At 40.2% G+C, this 23,803-nt stretch overlaps 1 protein-coding gene across 2 annotated transcripts in view; it reads left to right on the top strand.

Moving 5' to 3' along the window:
* Positions 1 to 23,803, top strand: part of HHAT (hedgehog acyltransferase) — a 185,164-nt gene that overhangs the window by 74,910 nt on the left and 86,451 nt on the right. For both annotated transcript variants that reach the window (XM_030035714.2, XM_030035713.2), the window contains exon 10: positions 14,814 to 15,015. In XM_030035714.2, coding sequence (XP_029891574.1) covers positions 14,814 to 15,015 — 202 coding nt within the window. The remainder of the gene's footprint in view (positions 1 to 14,813; positions 15,016 to 23,803) is intronic.

The raw sequence follows: 23,803 nt of genomic DNA, 5'->3' as shown, positions 1-23,803 counted from the left end.
AAATTTGCAGCATGGAAAATGTTGGAAAAAATACTGTGTGTAGTCCAGGAGCCTGTAAGAAACAGGAAAAGCGGTCTGTGTTAGTTACTACTAATTTGAAAAGAGAGTGAATATATAAATCGAAAGCTTTTTGGATCACTTTAAAGGGTTTGGGTTCTACATGTTGTTTAAGTACATGCCCGATGTTAAGCATGTACATACTGTCCCAATTAAGCAAGACAGTTAGGTCTATGCCTAACATGGGATCAGCAGAGTTGAAATAAGCCATTGCTATGTACTTACATCTCTTGCCTTGTCTTGTTCATTCACATAATGGCTTTCAGAGACAGTAACAGCAGAACAGTATTTGTACTATAATGATTTTGTCTGAACTGGCAAAATGTTAAATATAAGTAGCATTATCATCTAGAAAATTCTGAAACATGGACAGGAAAGGCTTGTCTTACATGTCAAGCACTCTGTACAGGCTGCTACCTGATATTGGATGCTATCTGCAGCCAGTCTTCCTCAGACTGACACAGCTGTGTGGTATCATTGATCCTTATAGGATTATGTACAGAAAAGATAAGATACTTGGATTCAGAAAAAGGTTCTTTGCTGCTTTATTTCTTGCTATAAGGAACATGGAAAGAGAACACTTTCTTAATTATTGCATCAAAATGACTAGACTAGAATTGGCACTGAAATAATGCTGAAATGTTGATTTTTAGTATTGCACTTCAGTCTTGACTAGAACAGGGCTGGAGTGGATCAGGTGCTGTTAATAGATTACACAGTAAACGGGTGATGCAGTCCATTTCTTTATCTTGTTTGCACCCAGTGCAAAAAACCTCAAGAGGCAGGAATCAAGCCTGCAGGGTGTAAGACTTCTTTGCCTCTTTTCCAGCAGGCTAACATAAAATAATCAGTGTACTTGTGTCATACTGCCAACCAGGCTCTTCCTGCAGTGGTCTGAGTGGTGTTACAGCTTGTCAAGCACCAGTGGTTGGTACTTTTGTTTTCCTTTTCTCTCTCTTTCTTGAATGGTGGACTCAGCCTGTACTTCCTTTGTCTTTGAAGCATACAAAAAGTATTTGATACATGTTTTGTTCACAAAACCAAAGATTGGTCATAAAGATATTTTCTTGATAACCTTACCTTTCAAAAATTCTGAGTTAAAATGGAAAAGCGTGGCTTTTTGTATTGCTATTCTCCTTTAGAAAGTGAAAAAGCATAGGAAATGTGGCTGAAAGTGGAAGATGGAGAAGAATGTCCTTGCTATTGATTTAAACTACCTACTCAGCAAACCAAGAGCCATAGGAATCACAGCTAGGCTTCCTTCACAGAATGTACTGATATTTAATATTGAACTCTATTAACCAGGTTAAAAAATGGTGTATGATAACTAAGACCAGGTTTTTCTTGCACAGATACAGCTAACTAAGAAAAATATCCTGTGCAAAGATCCTGTTGATCACAGGGGCTATTGTTAAGAAATGTATATTTCAGAACTAGAATTGGGTCTAAAACTCCATTTACAATTTAAATTTTGCCTGTGCTCACTTTTGTCCACTCTGTTCTTGTCACAATAGGAACTAAAAATCACCTCCTGTTCTGAATGGCAGCAGCCCCACCTAAAATCCTTAACCTTCTGCCGGTAGTGGATGCTTTAAAGGTTTTAACACCAACTGTTACAGTTGGCTTTATACTGTCCCCTATAGCTTTAAAGGGATGTTGGAGCTTGCTTAAATGAGTCTGTGATTGGATCCTTTGACTTCCAACCTTACTGCTTTCTCATCATGCCAGGCAGGAGCAGAAAAGCCATTACCTATTGGGATCTCAGGAGTAGCTCCAGCAGTTTGTGCTTCCCGGCTCAGAGGAGAGGTGATGAGGGAGTGAGGGAACAACGGCTGTCCAAGAGGAATTACCTCAGGAGGCTGTGTCATAGGCTTAGCTTATCCCATAAAGGCACAGAAAAGTCTGAGATATAGAGACAAGTGTTTGTATGTTTGTTCTTTAAATAAAGTTTGATATTAACACTGATACCTCACAGCTTAGCTGCAACGTTAGTACTGTGCATGTGCTCAGAACAAGATTTAACTGGCAGGCTTGATGTTAAGGACTGCAGTTCAGTTTGCACTATATTTTCTTGATGGTTTCTCCACTTTATGGAGATAATTACTTCTCAATCAATATGCAAGTAAAAATATCAATAGATCATGGAAGCATAGTAAGAGTTCTCATACAGGAATGCTTAGATTAAAACTGGACAGCCAGGTCATAATTATGTGCAGCTATTCTGCCCAGCATATAAGACAAGAAAATCATTGTATCTTGCATGTAGTATCAGGTTTTTGTAATAAAGAATTTTTAATGAAGGAAACATTGTTTTTAACATTAAAATGGAAATACTTTAATGCGTATACTCTGGAAATTGAACAAACTGAAATAACGTTCAAATTGGAAGAAATATCTGTCAAGTTCACTCTGCTAAATCCAATCTCTAGACTATGTTAGTGGTGAAAGAATTTATTTTTGTCTTGCTGCTCTGCTAAATGTATGCTTTGCTTAATGAACCCCATCCCTGCATCCACAAACCCCCAAAAATATGCAAGCATCCAGCTGAAGCATTTGTGTGAATACATGCAGAAAAAGAAATATAAATGCACAATTATTCGATAATTTTTTTCTCTTGATATAGCAATGAGTTGTAGCATCATCTCTGTAACTATCAAGAAATCTTTCTGATTCTTCAGTCCTCAAATATCGGAAAGGCTTGATTTGGCTAATTTTAGGGGTAGAGCAGAGGAGGCTTGGTGCAAAAGGTAGTTGGCAATGAAAATGAGCACAGAACCCAGACCCCTATCCATCTGAAACTGATGAAAACAATCTTGCTGGCAAGAAAAGAAAATATGGTCTGGCCTTTTCTCTTAGGAGCAAATAAACTGATCTTAGTTATCACTGTCCCAAAAAATCCAGTGCTCACCTTGGTAATTGGTGCATATGCATCAACAGAACACTTGCATTTTCCCTTTGTCTTAGGAATAACCTAGCAATATGAACTAATGATTTGGGTATCTGGTGAAGTGTTCGTAGCCATTAATCATCTTTCATGTGTTTTAGCCAGCAGTTTCAGCCTGTTACTGTCTCTATGCTAGTGAATCTGCTCTGAACTATCACATTATTTAATTTCTTTTCGACAGTGTTAAAGTGTACAGAGTAGAATGGAGACTGAGGAAATCATAGACTTGCCAGATGGTCATGAAGAGAGGATGGAGTGGGCTGCTGTTGTGGTACTGAGGGCACTTTAGTTTATAGAAAAAGTTGAGAAACACAAATGAAGAAGGCTAGCATCACTAATAATCAAATGGGTGAGCAAGTATAAATGAGAATGTATCATTTTACGGCCACTCAACTTCACATTAATTCTCACTGAATGTCAGTAAACAGTACTGTAGAGATGGATCATCATTATCAATCTCTGCAGTGGTGCTGTTAAACAAAACATTTGCAATGTAAACGGAAGATGTTCCAGGACATTGCCAACACACTTGACCCCAGACAATTGTATTTGACTTTTTGGTATGCAAGAATTCTGTCCATATGGCTATGCTCTGCCACTGTATGAGCTCATAATTGAGAATCGTGAGTTTTAGGTAAAAGCTGGGGGAGAATGGGAGACTCCTCCTTAACCTGGCTGAGTATTTCTAGGCTACTTCAGGGCAAACAGTCAAATCACTGGTGAGGGTGCACCTGAAATTCAGGTTCCTTTTCATTGCCTCTTAGCTTTTGGTTTCAGCCAGGAGCTGATGGATGCCTGGTAGCCATGTAATTGCCATACTCCTGCATCCTTCCTTCTCAACTTTCAAAGCTAAACCGTAGCTATGCTACCATGATGTTCTTTAGATTCCTCTTTAGACTTTAACTTGGTTTTAGTTGAGGTTTTTCAGGCAAAACATGCCAATTTGGTGGTGGTGTTTCTGTTTATCTCTTTGAAGCTATGTGCTATTTCTTAGCTGCTTAGTCTCAAGTACTAAGGATGGTGTGAGTGCAAGCTGCTGTTTCATAGTCTCTTCCCAAGCACCACCAGGAATTTGTTAAGCAGTTCCTAAGCTGTTGGGGTTTTCTTGCTCGTGCTTGGTTCCCCCCACTTTTGAGGAAAGAAAAGGAGTTTGTTTGCTTTTCACAGTCTGTTGAAATCTCCAGAAGCAGAAAACAGGAGAAACAATCACTGGGGATCCAATGTGTCAACCAGATGCTTCCTTGAATACCTTTCAGAAAAGTTCGTGAAGGCACACCAACTGGAATGCTGCTGACAGTCTTAATGGTCTTTAACCTGTTTTCTACCTTTTCTGGCCTACATTTGTACTTCCCAGTTAAAACCAGTTTTGTTGATTGATTGTCTTGGGGCTTTTTGTGAAGATCAATGCAGAGAAGTCATTCTTTTACCAGTCATTATTTGTTCTCTCATTCTAACAAACAGGCTACCCTTAGACAACTGGGCAGGTATACAGCTAAGTGTTGTAGGAGGCTAAGAAGATTTATGGTACATTTCTACTTACTTTTCTGTGATACCCTATCTTTTTTTTCCTGACAAGCTTTTACCGTTCCTTTTTCCTTGAGCATGTAGCTTTCCCCCCCCACCATTTTTTCCCCTCCTTACACATATATTTAAATTTCTGGCTGTAGCTACAGCATTTCTTACTCAAGTATTACCTTTGCGTTGGGACATTTTGTCGCTGTGTGTTTAGAACTTATTGGTTTGTTTAGCTCTGGTCCCCTGTCGCTGCTGACTTCACAGGAACTGACATTTCCCGCTTAAGTTTTTATCTGGATTGAACCATGTTCCTGACTGGTGTTAGAGTGTGTCTATGCTTTCTTTACAAATGAGAAAAAAATGAGATCATCATTATTTAAGGTGCTGCTTCAAGAAAAGTAAATATTTTGCTTCACTCTGCTTAATTAAATTTTATATTCATTCTCACTTATATAACAATTAGGAAATGTCAATTTGGGCTGATAAATAGGGATTGTACTCTGTCAGAGAGGATTTAACTCTACTGGTGTTTGAAGGGTTTTTGACACAGACTGGAGAGTGTATAGAAGTCCTCTAGTGTGGAAGGTGCTGTATAATCTTAAGTCACCTCAGCTTTGCCTAGACATCTCAATGACTTGGCTGTATTTTATAGTCTTTCCCAGAACTGCAGACAGTATATTCTAAGAAATGTGAACTCATGAGAGGTGAGTGAATTATTCGGCTTGGAATAATGTCAGAAGTCTAACTCTTCAAACTTTGTGCACATGCAACTTGGAGGAATATGTAATGCTACTCAATATTTAAGCAGATACATTGGTATTCATCAAGTTTCCTGCAACACTTAAGCAATGTCTCTTCTTTATTTCTGCTTTTCATTAATTACATGCCCTCACTTTGTTTCAGTGGTGCATTTGAAGTACATTTTGTTGATGTTGGTTTATAATCTGAAGGTTGTAATGCTTACAGAGTCTTCACTGACTTTGGAACTTTGGATCTTGAACATTATTCTGGTCTCACAAAAATTTTTATTTCTGATGTACCAAGTGAAAGTCTTCTGACGCCTTGGTTTCTGCTTGTCTATAGAATTATACAGCCCAGTGAGGCAAAGATATTGCATGGTTTGGTGAAACTGCTGCGTGGTCTGTGGATACTAACAAAGCCCTTTCACATGCATCTGTACAAAGTGATATATAAATGCAAAAGAATCATCAAGCTCTTCACAAAAGGATCTGTGAAGATTAAACAATCTTTTCTGCTACCTAGCAAATTGCAGAGGGCTGTTTAACTGTATCACCTTGTCTCTAAGCAAAAATATTTTAATAAGGAAAATAATACAGGTGATGAGTGTATTTTAAACATCTGAATCCACAGATGTGGATGGATCTGCATTTTGCCTGATGTACCTGGCGTACTAAGATTAGCAGGATGGCTAAATAGCTTGTGTTTACACCTATGGAATTTAAAGCAGCTTTCGGGGGCAGGGCAGGGAAATGTAGTCCTTCATTCCTGGCATGGTCAAAGCAACAAATGACACATACTTAACAGTTTTTCACTAACTGAACCACAGATAGTTCGATATGTACAGACACACAGGAAGAATTGGTCTCTGCTGCTTTAGCTGTAGTTGAAAACTTCTGTAAAATGTGCTGTTGTGAATGCAAACTTACAGTGAGAGGGGAGATGGCAAGGGAAGAGATTTGCTGCAGAGGGTTTATTTGTGTGGGAAAATTATGCCTATTCAGCCAGCCTCTGGTGCAGATTTGCAGAACTCTGAATTTTGAGCTGGGACCTCCAGTGTCAGAGTCGGGAGAAGTAAAGAAAATGAGGAAAAAAAAAAAAATTCTTTTGTTCATGGTGTTGCTTGTGTGTTTTGTCTAATGATTCTTTAGGGCACAGTGAGCAATTCCTGGTGCAGAAAGCAGGACTGGGATCTCTGTTTCTCTCTGGGTAATGCTCTAGCCACAGACTTGTTTTTTCTTGCATATTCACTCTCTGAATCTCATTTTCTTTTCTGCCTGGTGGCAGCCTGGTAACAGACAGCTGGAGCACTCCTCTGGGAGACAAGATATGTCGGTCTCCTTGGCAAAGAGCCTGACCTCTACCATTTTATAAGCAAAGAGTGACAGTGCTATTAATAGATCCCTCCTCCAGCCAGGTTTTCAAAGAAGTATAGCCTGATTGCTGTGCTTCGTGCTGAGCTTGGATATTATCAGCACATGGTAGGTGTATTGTGAGTATCAGGAATGAATTGGGCCCCTGAGGGGAGTTAAGTTCAGCACAGCTTCTGGGAACTCGTAAACTCTACCTGGGAGGTGGTGCCTGCTTCCTGGCTCCATCAGCCAGCTGGGGACACAGCCCCCTCCTGCCCGGTAGCTGAGCTGTAGGCACTTAACTCTAGGCTGTTTTGGCAATAACATACAGGCTCCTACCGTCAGCAAAAAGGTTGGGGCCCTGTTTTGGACTTAGTGATTTAACCAGTCTTTTGGTGCTTTGGTCATCTGGAACCTCTTCTATTTCCATTGCAATCAAAGGTAGTTGACTGGTAGTTTTGCGTTTGACTGCAAGCAGGCAGGGTTTCTTTCTTTCCTAGATGTGGCTGTGAGAAAACTAAACACAGCAGTCCACCAGTAATGAAACCTTTTCTATTAAAAGGACGTATTATGATTTAGATTAAAATTTCATTTGAAATAAAAGAATCTCTTTGAAAACATGAGCTTCCTTGGAAGAGTGAATTCAGAATGATTTGTTCAGTATTCCCCAATTATCTGCCCTTTGACATATGGACTTGACTCAGATCTTTTTATGTGTTGAATGCAAAGGAAGAAAAATACATTAAACACTTTTCAGGCTTTTTTAGTAGGAAGCTGCATACTCAATCTTTGCTGGGAAACATGCTAACAACTGGAAAGTGAACCAAAATTCAGGTCATATTTGTAAAGTCGAGTGTTCTTGCATATGAATATTCTCATTAATGCTTTGTAACCCAAATGGACTTAATTTCTCATTAAATATTTTTGTGGTAATTTAACAAGGCTTGCCTGGAGCCAGCATTAGCTTAAATATTTCAAAGGGTCTGCATTTGTCAAGATCTCTCTAAACATTGCATTAGGCTGGTGAGGTGAGAGAATCTTACAGAGCTTTAAAAGCTTTGCCAACAGCCCAGCAAAATTATTAGACCATGTAAAAAATTGAGTTTCACAGTAGGAACAAGGCTTATGTCTCCTAATGGAAATTTTGCCAAATGGTATTCCAAATACCTCTGGTTATTTTTTTTTTTTTATTTCAGGTGCAAATATGTGGGGCTCAGTCTTCAAAGTCTTGTTTACAGATGTTTCTGTGATTTAAAACAGATTTATTCATGTAGGACCCAATCTTGCAAAGACTTACAGGTGTGCTTGTCCACTCTGAGTGGCTCCATCCAAGTCAGTGATAGCTTGAACTGACATAACAGGAATTGTAAGAGCTCACCCAGAAGTAAGAATTTGCAGAACTGGGCCTGAAATCCTTTCATTATGCAGTAGAAAAGAAGTTTGAAATCAATGATCTAAGGCCACAAAAAGAAAACTCAGTATTAAAAATACATAAATTAAGGAAGCCCAACCCTAGTTCTAGAGGGAATTCCCCTCTAGTTCTCACCCTATATCCTGCCACACTTTTCGTTACAATCAAATCTCTTTTGTGGTGACAATTCTTGGGATAACTTAGAAGCAGAATGCATGGTAACTTGGCTGTTTAAATTTATCCTCAAAATTTTTCAGGCTCACATTGAGCATTGATTTCATAACTAATGATGAAGAACTTTTTATTGACTTAAAATGTCAAATTCTCCAGGCATAATACTACCCAGATGAAACTTTGTATACATGTCCACAAATGGCCACCATCACTGTACAGAACCTCAAGCGATTTCTGTTGTTGGCATATAAGATGGAAGACTTTATTATTGCTTTTTAAACTTTTACTGTGTTAGCTATGTAACAGTCCAACTCAAAACAGTATGGGTAACTCCTGAATGCTTTGAAATTTCGAGAGGTATTAGAATATTGAATGTGAAATATTCCCTGAAATAAACCACAAAAAGCTCATAAATGTATTCACAAGATATTTGCCATTACAAGCAAATTAACATTTTTTAAAAAATTTACATTTCATCTGTTTCTGGATAAGACATTTCAAGGCCAATAGCTAAGGAGAGGGGAAGAAGAATCACGGATAGCATGCATCCTGCTGTATGGCCTTACTTCAAGAAGAAATTTAAGCACATGTTGAAGAAAGCCCCTGGACAGAACAGCATTTAAACAGGTGCTTTACATGCACTTACTTCAAGATTTAAGTATGTTTAAAATTACATGCTGTCACGGTCCACTTGGTGGACTCGTGATGGTTCGTTTGCTACGATCTCGAAAGTCCAAAATTAAGGTGACCAACACCAAAGGGGATAGCAGTAATCACACAGTAAAACTTTATTGTATTGCCTGTGAAGAGGCACGCAATAGTTAGAGATGGGTGAGAGAAAGGAGAAAAGTAAAGTTAAGTTTAGAGAGAGGAGAAAGAGAGGTTATAGCTACCACCGCTGATCTCAAGACGTCCTAACGGTCCCGGGTCCAGCTAATGCTGCGTCGTCGATCGTCGTGGTCCTTGGTGGGGAAGCTTCCAATTCCCATTGTTCAGAAGTCATCTTTTATGCTTAGTAACACACCTTGCTCCACCTCTGCCTCAGGAGTCTCCACCCTTCTCAGAATACAATTATCATATCTCCGCCCTTCTCAAGCGAGGCTATCGCGCAGGCGCAGGGTCAGTGTCTGAGGCGTGGTAAGTCTTGGAGGCGGGTAGCCTTCGACCAGGAGGTGTGTTTTGGTATTATAATGAAGCAAAGTTCGTCTAGAGTTCATGACTTCTTCATCGATGTTATGGCAACGGTTGCAATCCATCCTTTTTGACAGTAGCTATGCAGTTACCTCTAACGGCTCTAGCCAGGTACCTTCCAGGAGCCTTGTACCGCACATTCTGTCCTTGGGATTGGCCGCTGCGCTCCAAACAGGCCGTTGTCAGGTAATGTACTGTTCATGTTCCTGATGACAATGTTGAGACAATGCTGATTTTCTGACCGACTCTTACACATGCATGTGGAAGTAAGAGCAGTGTATTGAGGCCTCAAGGAGTAAAAGCCTTCAGAGTGATTCTTAACTGGTTGCAAGTGCTCTTCTTGGTGCTTTTCTAAATTTATCAGAATAAAAACTTTGTAATGTAGATGCCATTAAAAGAAAAGAAACAGCGTGTTTTCCAAGGGAATGATTGTCAGAACTCTTATGATTGTTCTGTAGATTATCACTTCAGGAAAACTAACAAAATGGGTATTGGATTTAAAAGTTATTCTCTGTAAGCAAATGTCACTTTTAAATACCTCAGCTATTATGTTTGTGTTTGCATTACTTTAGGGATTTAAATGGTACCATTTACATATTTTATCCAATTCTCTAATGTTCACTTAGTGAGTTAAAATTAAGATAAGTTGTGTAAATGGAACAGCTTGCTGGCTGTAGATAAGCTGATTTAAGCTACTGTAAGTGGGACTAAAAGTAAGGCACTTGCTGCGTATGTGTCTTCTGAACAACCATCTTTGCCTTGGGAGGGGAAGGCTAAGAATGTATGTTTAGTCATCTCAGGTGCGTGTTCAAATAATTTTTCTATAGAACATTCTCTCAATATTTATTTGTATTTATGTGCCTCAAATGCCCCCGCAGGTGTTTTGGGATATTTAGTCTATAGGGAGTTCTCTTCCCCATTCTCTTCTCTCCATCTAATATGCACAACTTTTTCTTCTGACAAATGAAGTGCTTTTCCTTGTTGTCATTAAGAGAGGTCTAGCCAGTCTAGGAATGGTTGGCAAAGCCTGGCCTGTGGCATTCACGAGCTCGTCTTTGACAGCCTGCCTAGAAATCTTCTCTGTTCTTTCACCTTCAAATTTCAACTTTGAAGTTTTGGCAGGGATTGATGTTTGATCCCCTAAGTTGATGTGTTATTTTTAAATACTCACCGAGCCTGCATTTTTTGATACTAAGCATCTTCCACAGGTCTAATCTTCCTGGCTGTAATTCAAGGATCTTAAGGGGGACCAGTATTACCCATCCCTCTAAAATAACCTGGAGGGACATGACCAATTACTGTCCTCAAATCTACTTGCCTTAACATCCTTTCCTCTTTGCAAAATACTTTGTTGCTTTCCTTTATTTATCTGTCTGGCTCACTGATGCCAAATAACTGTTGAGTTTTCTTTTTCTGTGAGTATGTGAATTAAGATGAAGTTGTTGCACGTTGGCACTACGTTTTTCAGCTAAGTCTGCCTTCCTTGCACATCTACGGTAGATGTGTAATCTGCTTATGAGCTGTTAAGAAATTCTGCTATGAGGGTGTTCCTTTGAGTTGTGTTAGTCTGCCATGAGGACCCATGATTACTTTTATGTGCTAATAGTCCCTGAACTGGGGGTTTTGAGCTTCTTTGTGGATTTTCTGTGATTAGAGATGGGAATAGTCTTAAAAGCTGCATGGAAGCTTAAAATGAGATATTTATGTAATGCTATTCTGCATATGGTGCAGCAGATCAGCATGCTGTACAGCAACCTCTCCGTCTGTGTAAACCCTGAGTTTCTAATCGCAGTACAGAGGGCCAGTACAGTAGGATAGATTGCAGGTAAACAGTAGTATTGGTAAGAAGGAAAAAAGTTGGGAAGCATGCAGATATGTAAGACATCAAATTGTAGTAGCCATTTCCCCTTAATCTCTCTCTCTCCCTGCCTCCCTCCTTCCCTCCTCATGGATTTTGTTAGTGAACTGGAGGACAGAACAACTTCCCTCATGTACTGGAAGAGGCTCCTTTCCTTCCCCATACTGCTGGGGGGAGTGAGAGAGAGGCTGTGTGGGGCTTAGCTGTTGGCCAGGGTTAAACCACAACAAATTGTTAGTTACAAAGTGTGTGTTTGTGTTGTAAATGATAATACCAAAGTAATATGTTTCTTCTATCGTCTGGCTTAATAATACTATTCACTGGTTTATTCTCCCTCACACTTCAGTGTAAATGTAGCTTTCTGTAATCAAATGAGTACTCTTCTGTGTAAATACACAGGGAAAGTATTGAGAAATTAGATTCTAAACTACCACGATGCTCAAAAATAAGCAAAATGCATTTTTGCAATGATGAGGGCTCTTGCGGTGGTTCTTTTGCAAGACAATTTTGGTTATATCAGAGAGGACAAAGTGCCTGGCATGGAGCCAGGATCTGCCCCTGGCTGCATGCTGAGTTGCCTATTGCTTGTACGCAGGCCTGCCAATTTAAAAGTGTATGCACGTGGATATGATGTGCACATGGATGATGAGGTAGCAAATATTTCTTTTTTTCCTGGTGTGTCTGTAATGTAATAATGGATTTTTCACGAATTTTTCTGCATAAAAAAACACAGGAACATACAGAATTGTTCTTCACGCTGAGAGAAATGACTGGGCATCCATCAGTCCTTTATACTTACTTCAAAATTGCCAGCAGGAACGCCCTGACAAGGGAAGGCAAGACCATGCAGTCTAAGGGCAGTTAGTGCCCTTGTGACAAAAAATGGCAGCCAGCCTTCTTTCCATTTTCTTATGGTAGCTAGCAGGGAAGGAAAGAGGTGTTGCTTTTTGCTTTGCATTTCTCCTCTGGGCAAGGAGGCAGACTCTCCACAGTACTGAAGGGGAAGGTAGAAGGGTTACTAAAGATTACGTGACTCCTTTTGGTTTCTGTCCTTCTTGAGGTAGGTCTTCACAAAGATAACACAAGTCCATTTTCAGTTGCACAATTGCCATGGGCCTCACTAGGAGCTAAAACTTCACTGGCCCTGAACATTCATCAGAATTATGAGTTATTGCTGCTCAATTATCTAGCTGCTGTTGTTAAACACTGAAAATCAGAAAATAGCCTGTTTTTCTCTGCACAGTAATCTGAAAGCCATTCAGGCCAAACTAAACAGAGCTGCGATTGCAAATGAACAAGCTGGTGCTGCTGGGCGATTCCTGGCATTGCGGGTGCCCATAGAGGCTGCCTGTGCTGACAAGATGGCTGATGCCTATACAACAGGTCTGTCTCAGTGCAGGGAAAGGGACTGTATGGAAACCCCAGAGCTACTTCTGCAGTAAAAGCTACCTTTTGTGCTGTGGATTTAACCAAGGACCCTATAAGGTCAGCAGAAATGTTTCCTTAGGGCTTAGAGTGAGGTCTCGTCACGGAGATGTGTCTCTGATGGTGTCTGGGTTACTTTTAAATGCTGTTTCAGTAAATGTACGACAGAGTGAGCATTGCTGAGAGTGGCGGGGCCGGCAATATCCTGTTTCAGGCTCCTCTGGGTGAAGCTTTGCAAAACAAGGTACTGCCGTGCTGACAGGGGCACGGAGGTGCTGCTCTCAGCATTGCGGTTTGTCGGCTGCTGAGCAGGGCTGCCAGCCCTCCTCTAGCCAGCCTGCGAGGGAAACTGGTAATGACAATGGGCCCTGCCTAAAAAATAAAGCAATCAGCCTTTAAAAAGGGAGAGGGAGGGTGTTGGGAAAGTATGTGCTAAGAAGGGATGATCTGCTTTGGTCTTTCATTTCTGTAGTCCTTTGCGTAGAAGGAATTTTTCCGAAGCAGTGGGGTCTGTGGCTCTGCTCTCCTCACCCTCTGTGCCAGAGACCTGCAGGGGATTCCCCAGGTTACAGACTGCCAAGATGTACTTCTCTGCTATTAGACTAATTGATTGCAATTGCAAGTATCTATTATTGGTACGCTGTTTCTTTATATATGTGAGGAGAAAAGACTAGACCCAAGAAAAACATAGAAAGGGGAGAGAGAAGGAAAAAAAAAAGTAAATAAAAACTATTGATCTTAATTTCTGTTTATTTTCATATGCTTAGTAAAAAGCACACTTATACTGAAAGTTACTACAAATGTGATCAGATGTTTCCTGTAGCAGGTTGAAGTAAAAAGGTGTATTGATGTTATGCTTAGAGAGAATTTGGAGCATTTGACAGTTGTTTTTTTAACAACTTTTCTGTTTACCTTTTAATTACTTTCATCAGTTTATTTTACCCCGTTACCGTGTTTTCTTACTTCCTAAGATTAGGAATAAAGCATTATGTTAATTTCCCTTTAAAATCTTTAAGCTAGTATTTATCTCTGAATGTAAAAACTGATCACCAGAGAGAAAAATTTCACTGCAAAAAATTTCCGTGAATTATCTTAGCAAGTAGGAATGGTCTCAAATATGAGTACGGTGCATCGTGTCGAAGGAATGACAGCTGAGGAGAACTGTCACCAGCAGTTCTCATATACCACTTCTCCTCACTGGTACCCATGAACTGGATGGTGACTCTGTTGCCTGATGAGCTTCTTCAAAGTGTTGACAGAAATAGGTGCCTTTTTCAGATAAAGGCTGGCCAGTGGCCATGCCTGACTCAGAAAATGCGAGGAGTGGATGTAACTCTCTAGGCAGGAAGGAAGTGAAGTGACCCAGAAAACTGTCAGTTTTCAGAATCCCATTGCTTCTGGTATTTTTACTGAACAAGCACTGCTTTCTGGACACTTATAAGCATCAATTAAAGACTAAGGTTCTGACTCCTGGATTCAGTTTAAATACAGAATATCATTGCATGCAGGGTCCTTCATATAGGCTTTGGGGAGTTTTTTGGTACATGTGCTCTGAAGGTCATAAGGCAGACATGATCCTGAGAGTATAATACAAGAACCAGATAGGAAATATTTTCAGTTCATATAATTTTTAATGAAAAATTTAAAAAGAAAGAAATTATAAGCTTTTAAAAATAAAACATGTTTGCATGTGTCTACATTTTGACAAATGGAAAACATTCTATGGGTTATGACTGTGTGACTTTATATAATGTTTTAATTTTTTTTAAGAGTCTTACAATTTAAATTCACATGAAGATTACATGTAATTTCTGTGTATATAAGTTGACTTACAACTACTCCAGTTTAAAAAAACCTGAATATTTGACTTTAGCAATTTTGAGAATATAGTTTATGCTGTATATTTGCCTAATGCAGAGTTCCCATGACCACAAAATTATCTTCTTGCCAAATGGTATATGCACATACTTCATGAAGTAGTGTACAGCTTTTCAGAAACCAGGGCAAGCTCTGTAAATAGAGAATGTCAGGTAATTATTCAAACTCTTTTTTATGCCACAAAACAAAAAATTTGTTCTGTAGTGGATGTTTTTCTGAGATTTCTGTGAAATCTCTAATAACGTTGCTTATCTGTCATTTCACCTACAGGTACATTTATGTTCCGATGGGAGGATCTCAGTCCAGTCTGCTGGGAACACTCTTTTCCACAGCCCTCACTTTTGCCTTTGTAAGCTATTGGCATGGAGGACAGAGTTATCTGTGGTACTGGGGTGCACTTAATTGGCTTGGAGTAATTACAGAAAATGGCGTCAAGAGGATACTTTCTGTTTCACTTATTCAAGAGTTAATTGTAAGTGGAATCTCTTCATTTCATGTTCTTATTTCCTGACTCCATGCTCATCTGAAGTTCCTGGTTACTAATTTGGTTTAATCTAGATTGAAAGTTGTGGATAACAGATAAGAGTTAGCATTCCCTTGCCCACCCTCCAGTATTTGAGGTAAGCCATACAACTAGAATTTTGCAAAGTATCAGGAAAGCAAACACTGAAATATGCATGGTCTTAAAAGCTTCCTCTGCAGTCCTAGAGTAAGCAACTGCTTGTCACGTTGTATACGCCTGAACAGAAGCCAGTTTTAACATTTGTGTTCTGATTTCACTCAGGATGGCCTTAAAATATTAATCTTCACTAAAATTAGGAGTGTATATTTCTAACCATGTGTTTCCTGGACAAATCCATGTGTAGCAGCTGCTTGCATCTGGGAACAAGTTTATACTGGGAAATTTTATGCCACTAAAGAGCCAAGTAAAGAAAATACCCTCTTGCTTTGAAGACCTTATGCTTTTGACCTTCATACTGTAATTTCCAAAGGACAAAATTCTTTGACATGCAATCATATGCAAAAAGCACTATTTTAATTGTGATGGTCATTTTAGTCTGCAGGTTTGCTCACTACTAAATCCTAAATCTTCTAATAACTTTGTAAGAACAAATAATTCTGATGTCTTGCTTCCTTAATAGTGATGAGCACACAGAATTTGTATTCCTATAGAATGTTGTGGTGGTGGTGACTCACTCTGCAGCCTGATGAAGTCCTGATGCTCAAGTAATTATGCTTGTTCTTCATCCCACCCATCTCAATTTTCACTGTTGTGGCATCCCATGTGTGGCAACTAATACAGCTAAGTAATTTAGCAGCCAATAACAGCCAGTGCTACCTTATATCATCCAACTGTGAATTCACTGACAGTCTGGAAGCAGCTTTTTTCCTTCCTAGAGAATGAGTTTATCAGATCCATTAATCCTTCCTCTAGGGTGAAACTGAGCTTCGCTATCTGACCAGCTGCATATGTTTGTCTCTGGACTGGAAGACAACGTATTTATTTAGGCATCCAGCTGTATGAGGAAATATAAGTGTAGGGGCTTTTTGTATTTGCTGTCACTGTATTAGAAATTTTAAAAGAACTCTTCAGGAATTAAGTGCTTAAATACCCTAGAAATGTTAAGGACATGGCATTATGAAGGTGGGTTATATGTGTTGGATGAATTTCTAACATGTAGTTCTAATTATAGTTAACTGATGCTAGCAGTAGGGTTCTTTTTTGCATAATTTAACTCCCTAACAATGAACAAAGTGCATTTTACCCCTTTCCTCCCCTTTGTTTTCATCCAGTGTTTTTAAAGGCCTATCCAATGTCTTCCATGTCTCCCTTGTTTTCCATTCCTGTTTGGAAACATGGCTGTAGACCTTCCTTAGAAGACACTTTCACATCTTCCCCTGAAATATTTCGGAAGCCAACATTTTTAATGTGAATAATTTGGGCATCTGCATTAGTGCATTAGGCAGATCTTGCTGCATTTGGTTATGGCTGAGTCATGCTTTGCCTTGTGCCTTGAAGGTTTCTGTACAACAACATGAGCTTCAGTCTTTGCAAACTACCCCTCATCGCTGTCTCCTCACTCTTCCAACAAACTTCCATTTTCTTCTTGAACACTGAGACTGGAGAGCGGACAAGTAGTTGGACTTTGATCCTTCCTTATCAAGGGGTGGAGTGATGTGACATTCTCTAAGACGTATCACTTATATTTAAAATGAAGTGCAAATTCCCTAATGCCCTGTATAAACTTCCTTATTTCCCTTGTAATCTGTCTTTTGGAAGCATTCCTATAATCCTGCCTCAGCGAGAGGTGTGCTGTAAGCTTTGTCACCATGGCCTTGAGAACCCTGTTCTGGGGGATGGGTTTTTTCACTTAAATTTCATCTGTTGACAAGCTGAAATCCTTTGCATTCTTGTACTTCACTCACTTGGTATGTTGGCTCTTGAAGGCTATTTTTGAAAAGGAAAGTTTATTTTTGTCCCCAGAATAGCAGATGAGTTTCTGAAAAAATACAAAGCATAGGTTTATGGGTTTTTTAACGCATTCTATTTACCCAACCTCCTTATATATTGTTGTTAAAGTTGAGTTGTATAATTCAGTTGAGCAGAAGGTGTTTAATTAGTAAAATACTAAAAAACCCCTTGAAGAATAAGTTGAATTTTAATTCTGCTGTTTTTAGAATTGAATTGATCACAAAGAATAAGAATTATATCAAAAACCACTCCCCTTTTTTCCCCCCACTATATTGTCTAAATTCTCTTGCAAAAGAAAGGTTTAGAAATCTAAATAAAGCACATTTGACTCTCATCCTTCACTGAATCCTTGTGCTGACTAAGAATATATATAAAAAGAAAGCACATTTTATGGTAGTTTAATTCTCAGCACTTGAAACCTAGCGCAATATGGGTAAATAACACTTTTGTAGCAGTCTGAGAGGTTTTAAATGTCGTCTCAGGCATATTGAACTAAAATGAACAAAGAAGCATTACTTGTGAGAAGTAAAATCAGCATATAAACAAATATGTACTGAAATCAGTAAATTTCCTGACCCGAAAAACTGGATCTGAAACTTTCATTTGTACTGGTTGCAAACCGGTATGGCTTCCTGATTTCAGCTCTAAAAGAGCTGATGCTCCTTCTTATGTACTTTTCAGCTTACACTGCTCTGAACTTTCATGTTTCAGTGAGCTGTATTGTAAGAAGTTATCTATGTATCTTTTTTCCCCTAGAGGTTACTTGTTAGATATCAGTAAATTAGAACTGAATTAAGTAATACTGTCTTTTCATTAAAACATTGTATATAAAACAACAATAAATGCTATGCATCATAAGCTAGGGCAATCTGGGAACTTTATATTAAACTAGAGAAGTTTCATTGTGGTTTTAGCAGGGTTTTTTTTACTTTTTCAGGAGATATTTAGGCCCATTCTGAGCAAAGTAGTGCTTTGTTTCAGTGATTCTGTATTAATTTCTTACAAATGAACAGAGACTCCAGTAGTAAGTTGTTCAAGATCAATGACAGAATTTGTATTGACTTTTAATAAATAACGTGTCAGATTTCTGAAAGAAAATGCTAATGGCTATCATTCTTCCAGTGATATAAATATTTTTCCTCCTCGTTTTTCCTTAAGGAAAACAAGATATAGATCTATACAAGAAATTAGATCTTGGTGTAAAAATAGATAGATTTAAACCTTAAAATAGCTGACAGCATCTTTAAATCAATGGATTTTTAAAAAAGAAATATTTGGAAATCATCCAAAAGAAGATGTAGCAAAGGGGGTAAAGTTGGCAGATTGTTAAAATTAATGGTTTAATCTCAATTGAAACAGCAACATTTATCTTCTTATTCTTTTGTAAAGTGAAAACTTATCGTTGATTCTAGTAAGAATTTTTTAAATTGAGACATAAAGGTCTCTCTTCTAAAAATCATGCTATGATGAATTTCTAGTTTAAGATCTTATTTCTAGCTTTATCTAGTAAGAAACTAAATACACTATAAACAATTCAATTTGAGAAACCAACTACTTTTAAGCATGGCTTATTTTAAAGTAATTTGTACTATTCTTGTAAGTGATTTGGTTTTTTAAAGTATAAAATAGTTTGATTTCTACATTTTCATTTATGACTGTAACGAGGTGCACTAATTAGGTCTGTTTCAGTACACTGTAATTGCCTTCCCAACCACCCTTTGCAAAAGGGGAAATATTTTGTATGATGTCCGTGTTTTTGTTAGTGTGTTAGATTAGGTTTGGTTAGTGTGTTAGATTTCCCCCCCCCCCCAAAAAAAGAATGAACTCCATATGTTTGTCTCTATAGTTAAAATACCGCCGTTTTGGGTACCAGAGATGTGGTCAATGATAATTGGCATCCTCAGCTTCACAGAGAACAGAATTTTAGACGTATTTCAAAAAGTTGAGTGTGGTGAGGGGTTTTTATCCATTTTTTTTTTCTCTGTTTAATTTTGTTTGCCCTGTTTCTTCTGCTAGGTGCATTAAAATTTCTACAGTTATTATAAGTAAGTTAGGCATTATGCAATGATCCTGCAGACAGCTAGTGTGGAGCTTGGAAAGGTACTGACTGGTCAGCCTGACCTCTGGGCTGTGGCTCGACAGGGAGTTAAGCTGATCTAACAGCTCACTGCTGTTGAAGGGGGAAAGGTTTAATTTTCCTTTCCTCTCTTCCTTGCAGTCTCACCACTTTGTCTTCTGCATGCCTTCCTGCTGGAATCTTTGCTGCGCTGACCTAGCTCTTTACCCCAGCAGAAAGCTTTACTTCCACTGGTTATTTTATTGCTAGATGATTTGTCTCATGGAGAGGAATCTGAAAAGCACCCAAAGCAGTAGAAACCAATTGGGTTCTTCTGCAGTAATTACTCAGCCCTATGTTAGGGCCCAAATTCAGCCTAGCCAAGATAAAGATTCCTGTGAATCTCACAACCATGTCTTATATACGTTGAGCAAATGTACAACTATCTGCTTTAACGACAGAATTTCTTTTTGCAAGTATAACTCACTTTAAACTGCTGTGAGATAACTGTAAAACTTCCTTCTGCAGCTGAGGCAAGATCAGACCAAATGTTGGGAACTCATTCAAGGGAAGTATGTTTGTTGACCACCTTGCAAGATTAGACCTTTAATAAGATCTCTGTAATAAATAAAGATTCTTCTCAGCTGTTCTTCAGCACACACTAGGCTTTGATCTTTATTTTGCTTCATTTGGTGGAAAGAGTATTTATATCACTGGTTTGCTAATGTCAAGCCTGTCTGGCCTTTTATTTTTTAATAATAGTGTTCTGTAATTCATACATATTTTTATTGCAATGTGGTGATTCAATTAAGTGGCAAGCATTGCAAATGATAGTTTCTTTATAACCTTTTTATATGCTTGCTGTAGACTGCTGTTGGGTTTGTCACTTCACTCTCTGAGAATCTGTAAGAACGTAAGGTGGGGTAGCTGAACAAAGTCCCTTAATGAGACTTACTCTCTAGTGCAGAATTGGTTTTTGATATATAAGTATCACCCATAATGTCAAAGCCCAGACCAGTGGATGGGGCTCGCCCCCTACCCCCCACCCCAACCTTGAGTTCAGCCATATCATTGCTCTAGCCAGAAATCTCTACTATCCAAAGTAGATGTACTCTGACTCAAAAATTAATGGAAACTCCTTTCCCTAGTGTCGTGGTTTAACCCCAGCCAGCAACTAAGCACCACGCAGCCGCTCACTCACTCCCCCCCCACCCAGTGGGATGGGGGAGAAAATCGGGAAAAAGAAGCAAAACCCACGGGTTGAGATAAGAACAGTTTAATAGAACAGAAAAGAAGAAACGGATAATGATAATGATAACACTAATAAAATGACAACAGCAATAATGAAAGGATTGGAATGTACAAATGATGCGCAGTGCAATTGCTCACCACCCGCCGACCGGCACCCCGCTAGTCCCCCGAGCGGCGATTCCCCGCCCCCACCTCCCAGTTCCTATACTAGATGGGACGTCATATGGTATGGAATACCCTGTTGGCCAGTTTGGGTCAGGTGCCCTGGCTGTGTCCTGTGCCAACTTCTTGTGCCCCTCCAGCTTTCTCGCTGGCTGGGCATGAGAAGCTGAAAAATCCTTGACATTAGTCTAAACACTACTAGCAGCAACTGAAAACATCAGTGTTATCAACATTCTTCTCATACTGAACTCAAAACATAGCACCGTACCAGCTACTAGGAAGACAGTTAACTCTATCCCAGCTGAAACTAGGACAGTATCCACCCCTTATTCTATACCATTGACGTCATGCTCAGTTCCCATACCTTTAGTTACATCCTGGTCAATCATCAACACCTTATCTATCACTTTGAGACATATGAACAATGATATATATATATATATATATATACATACACAGAGATATCATTCCTTTAGTTTATGGGTTATGTTCATTAAATGTTCATTGAGTTCATTTAGTTCCTGACTCTGGGCTCCATCCGTCATACCAGTCTTTCTGGGCAGGAGGGATGGTGCAAAGTCCTCTCAGTCGGTAGAGCAGAGTTGGGCTTCAGTGCAGTATGACGAGCAGTTGACATTGGACGCAGCAGGAGGATGGTGTGCACCGTTGGATTGTTGCATGCTGGAGTCAGTTCTGGTTCCATCACTACTGCGCTTCGCTCAGTTTTATCACAGTTTTTCTTGCTTGATCTAAGTGATTCTTACTATAGTACTATGGATATAGCATATAACAATTATAGTAATGATAACATACAGTAGCAGGGTTATATAGCAACTAGTATCATACAGTTTAATTCTGGCTATTCTCACCTAAAATTAAATCCCCTTGAGGCACACATCGGACTTCCCCATCTTTTCGCATCACCCACCAAGTGCACCCAGGCCCTTGAGCAAAAGCAATCCCACGAATGGGTTTACCTTTGCCTGAGGCAGGAGTAACCCAGACTGTCTTCCCTAACATATTTTTTGTGTGCACTACAGGGACTTTATCCCCTTCTACAGTACGTAAAAATTCTGACTGGGCAGGGCCACCCCGATTGGCAGATCCTCTGGTGTTGACTAACCAGGTGGCTTTTGCTAAATGTGTATCCCAATGTTTGAAAGTTCCACCCCCCATTGCTCTCAATGTAGTCTTTAACAGTCCATTGTATCGCTCAATTTTCCCAGAGGCTGGTGCATGATAGGGGATGTGATACACCCACTCAATGCCATGCTCTTTGGCCCAGGTGTCTATGAGGTTGTTTCGGAAATGAGTCCCGTTGTCTGACTCAATTCTCTCTGGGGTGCCATGTCGCCACAAGACCTGCTTTTCAAGGCCCAGGATAGTGTTCCGGGCAGTGGCATGGGGTACAGAATATGTTTCCAGCCATCCGGTGGTTGTTTCCACCATTGTGAGCACATAGCGCTTGCCTTGGCGAGTTTGTGGGAGTGTGATATAGTCAATCTGCCAGGCTTCCCCAAATTTATATTTCGGCCATCGTCCTCCATACCACAGGGGTTTTAACCGTTTGGCTTGCTTAATTGCAGCACATGTTTCACATTCATGGATAACCTGTGCAATAGTGTCCATGCTCAAGTCCACCCCTCGGTCACGAGCCCATCTATATGTTGCATCTCTTCCCTGATGGCCTGAAGCATCATGGGCCCATCGAGCCATAAATAGCTCACCCTTATGTTGCCAGTCCAAGTCCACCTGAGCCACTTCAATCTTGGCAGCCTGATCCACCTGTTGGTTATTTTGATGTTCTTCAGTGGCCCGACTCTTGGGTACGTGAGCATCTACGTGACGTACTTTTACAACCAGATTCTCTAGCCGGGATGCGATATCTTGCCACAGTGCGGCAGCCCAAATGGGTTTACCTCTGCGCTGCCAGTTGCTCTGCTTCCACTGCTGTAACCACCCCCACAGGGCATTTGCCACCATCCATGAGTCAGTATAGAGATAGAGCACTGGCCACTTTTCTCTTTCAGCAATGTCTAACGCTAGCTGGATGGCTTTCACCTCTGCAAACTGACTCGATTCACCTTCTCCTTCAGCAGTTTCTGCGACTTGTCGTGTAGGATTCCATACAGCAGCCTTCCACCTCCGATGCTTTCCCACAATGCGACAGGACCCATCAGTGAACAGAGCATATTGCTTCTCATTTTCTGGCAGTTTATTATACAGCGGGGCTTCTTCAGCACGCGTTACCTCCTCCTCTGGCGACATTCCAAAATCTTTGCCTTCTGGCCAGTCCGTGATCACTTCTAAAATTCCTGGGCGACTGGGGTTTCCTATGCGAGCCCGTTGTGTGATCAGTGCAATCCACTTACTCCACGTGGCATCAGTCGCGTGATGTGTAGAGGAGACCCTCCCTTTGAACATCCAGCCCAGCACTGGCAGTCGGGGTGCTAAGAGGAGCTGTGTTTCAGTACCAACCACTTCTGAGGCAGCTCGAACTCCTTCATATGCTGCCAATATCTCTTTTTCAGTTGGAGTATAGCGAGCCTCGGATCCTCGATATCCTCGACTCCAAAACCCCAGGGGTCGACCTCGGGTCTCCCCGGGTGCTTTCTGCCAGAGGCTCCAGGTAGGGCCATTCTCCCCGGCTGCAGTATAAAGCACATTTTTAACATCTTGTCCTGCCCGGACTGGTCCAAGGGCTACTGCATGAACAATCTCCCGTTTAATTTGTTCAAAGGCTTGCTGTTGCTCAGGGCCCCATTTAAAATCATTCTTCTTCCGGGTCACTTGATAGAGAGGGCTTACAGTCAGACTGTAATTTGGAATATGCATTCTCCAAAAACCCACAACACCTAAGAAAGCCTGTGTTTCCTTTTTATTAGTCGGTGGAGACATAGCTGCTATTTTGTTGATCACATCCATTGGGATCTGACGACGTCCATCTTGCCATTTTATTCCTAAAAACTGGATCTCCTGTGCAGGTCCCTTGACCTTACTTTCTTTTATGGCAAAACCGGCTTTCAGAAGGATTTGGATTATCTTCTTCCCTTTCTCAAAGACTTCTTCTGCCGTGTTGCCCCATACAATGATGTCATCAATGTATTGCAGGTGTTCCGGAGCTTCACCTTTTTCCAGTGCAGTCTGGATTAGTCCATGGCAAATGGTGGGGCTGTGTTTCCACCCCTGGGGCAATCGATTCCAAGTGTACTGGACACCCCTCCAAGTAAAGGCAAACTGTGGACGACACTCTGCTGCCAGAGGGATTGAGAAAAACGCATTAGCAATGTCAATTGTAGCATACCACTTGGCTGCCTT

This window comes from Aquila chrysaetos, chromosome 13 (assembly GCF_900496995.4).
Source record: "Aquila chrysaetos chrysaetos chromosome 13, bAquChr1.4, whole genome shotgun sequence".
Classification (NCBI taxonomy): Eukaryota; Metazoa; Chordata; class Aves; order Accipitriformes; family Accipitridae; genus Aquila; species Aquila chrysaetos.
The sequence above is the reverse complement of the archived record's forward strand: the minus strand, read 5'-3'. Positions and strand labels throughout refer to the sequence as shown.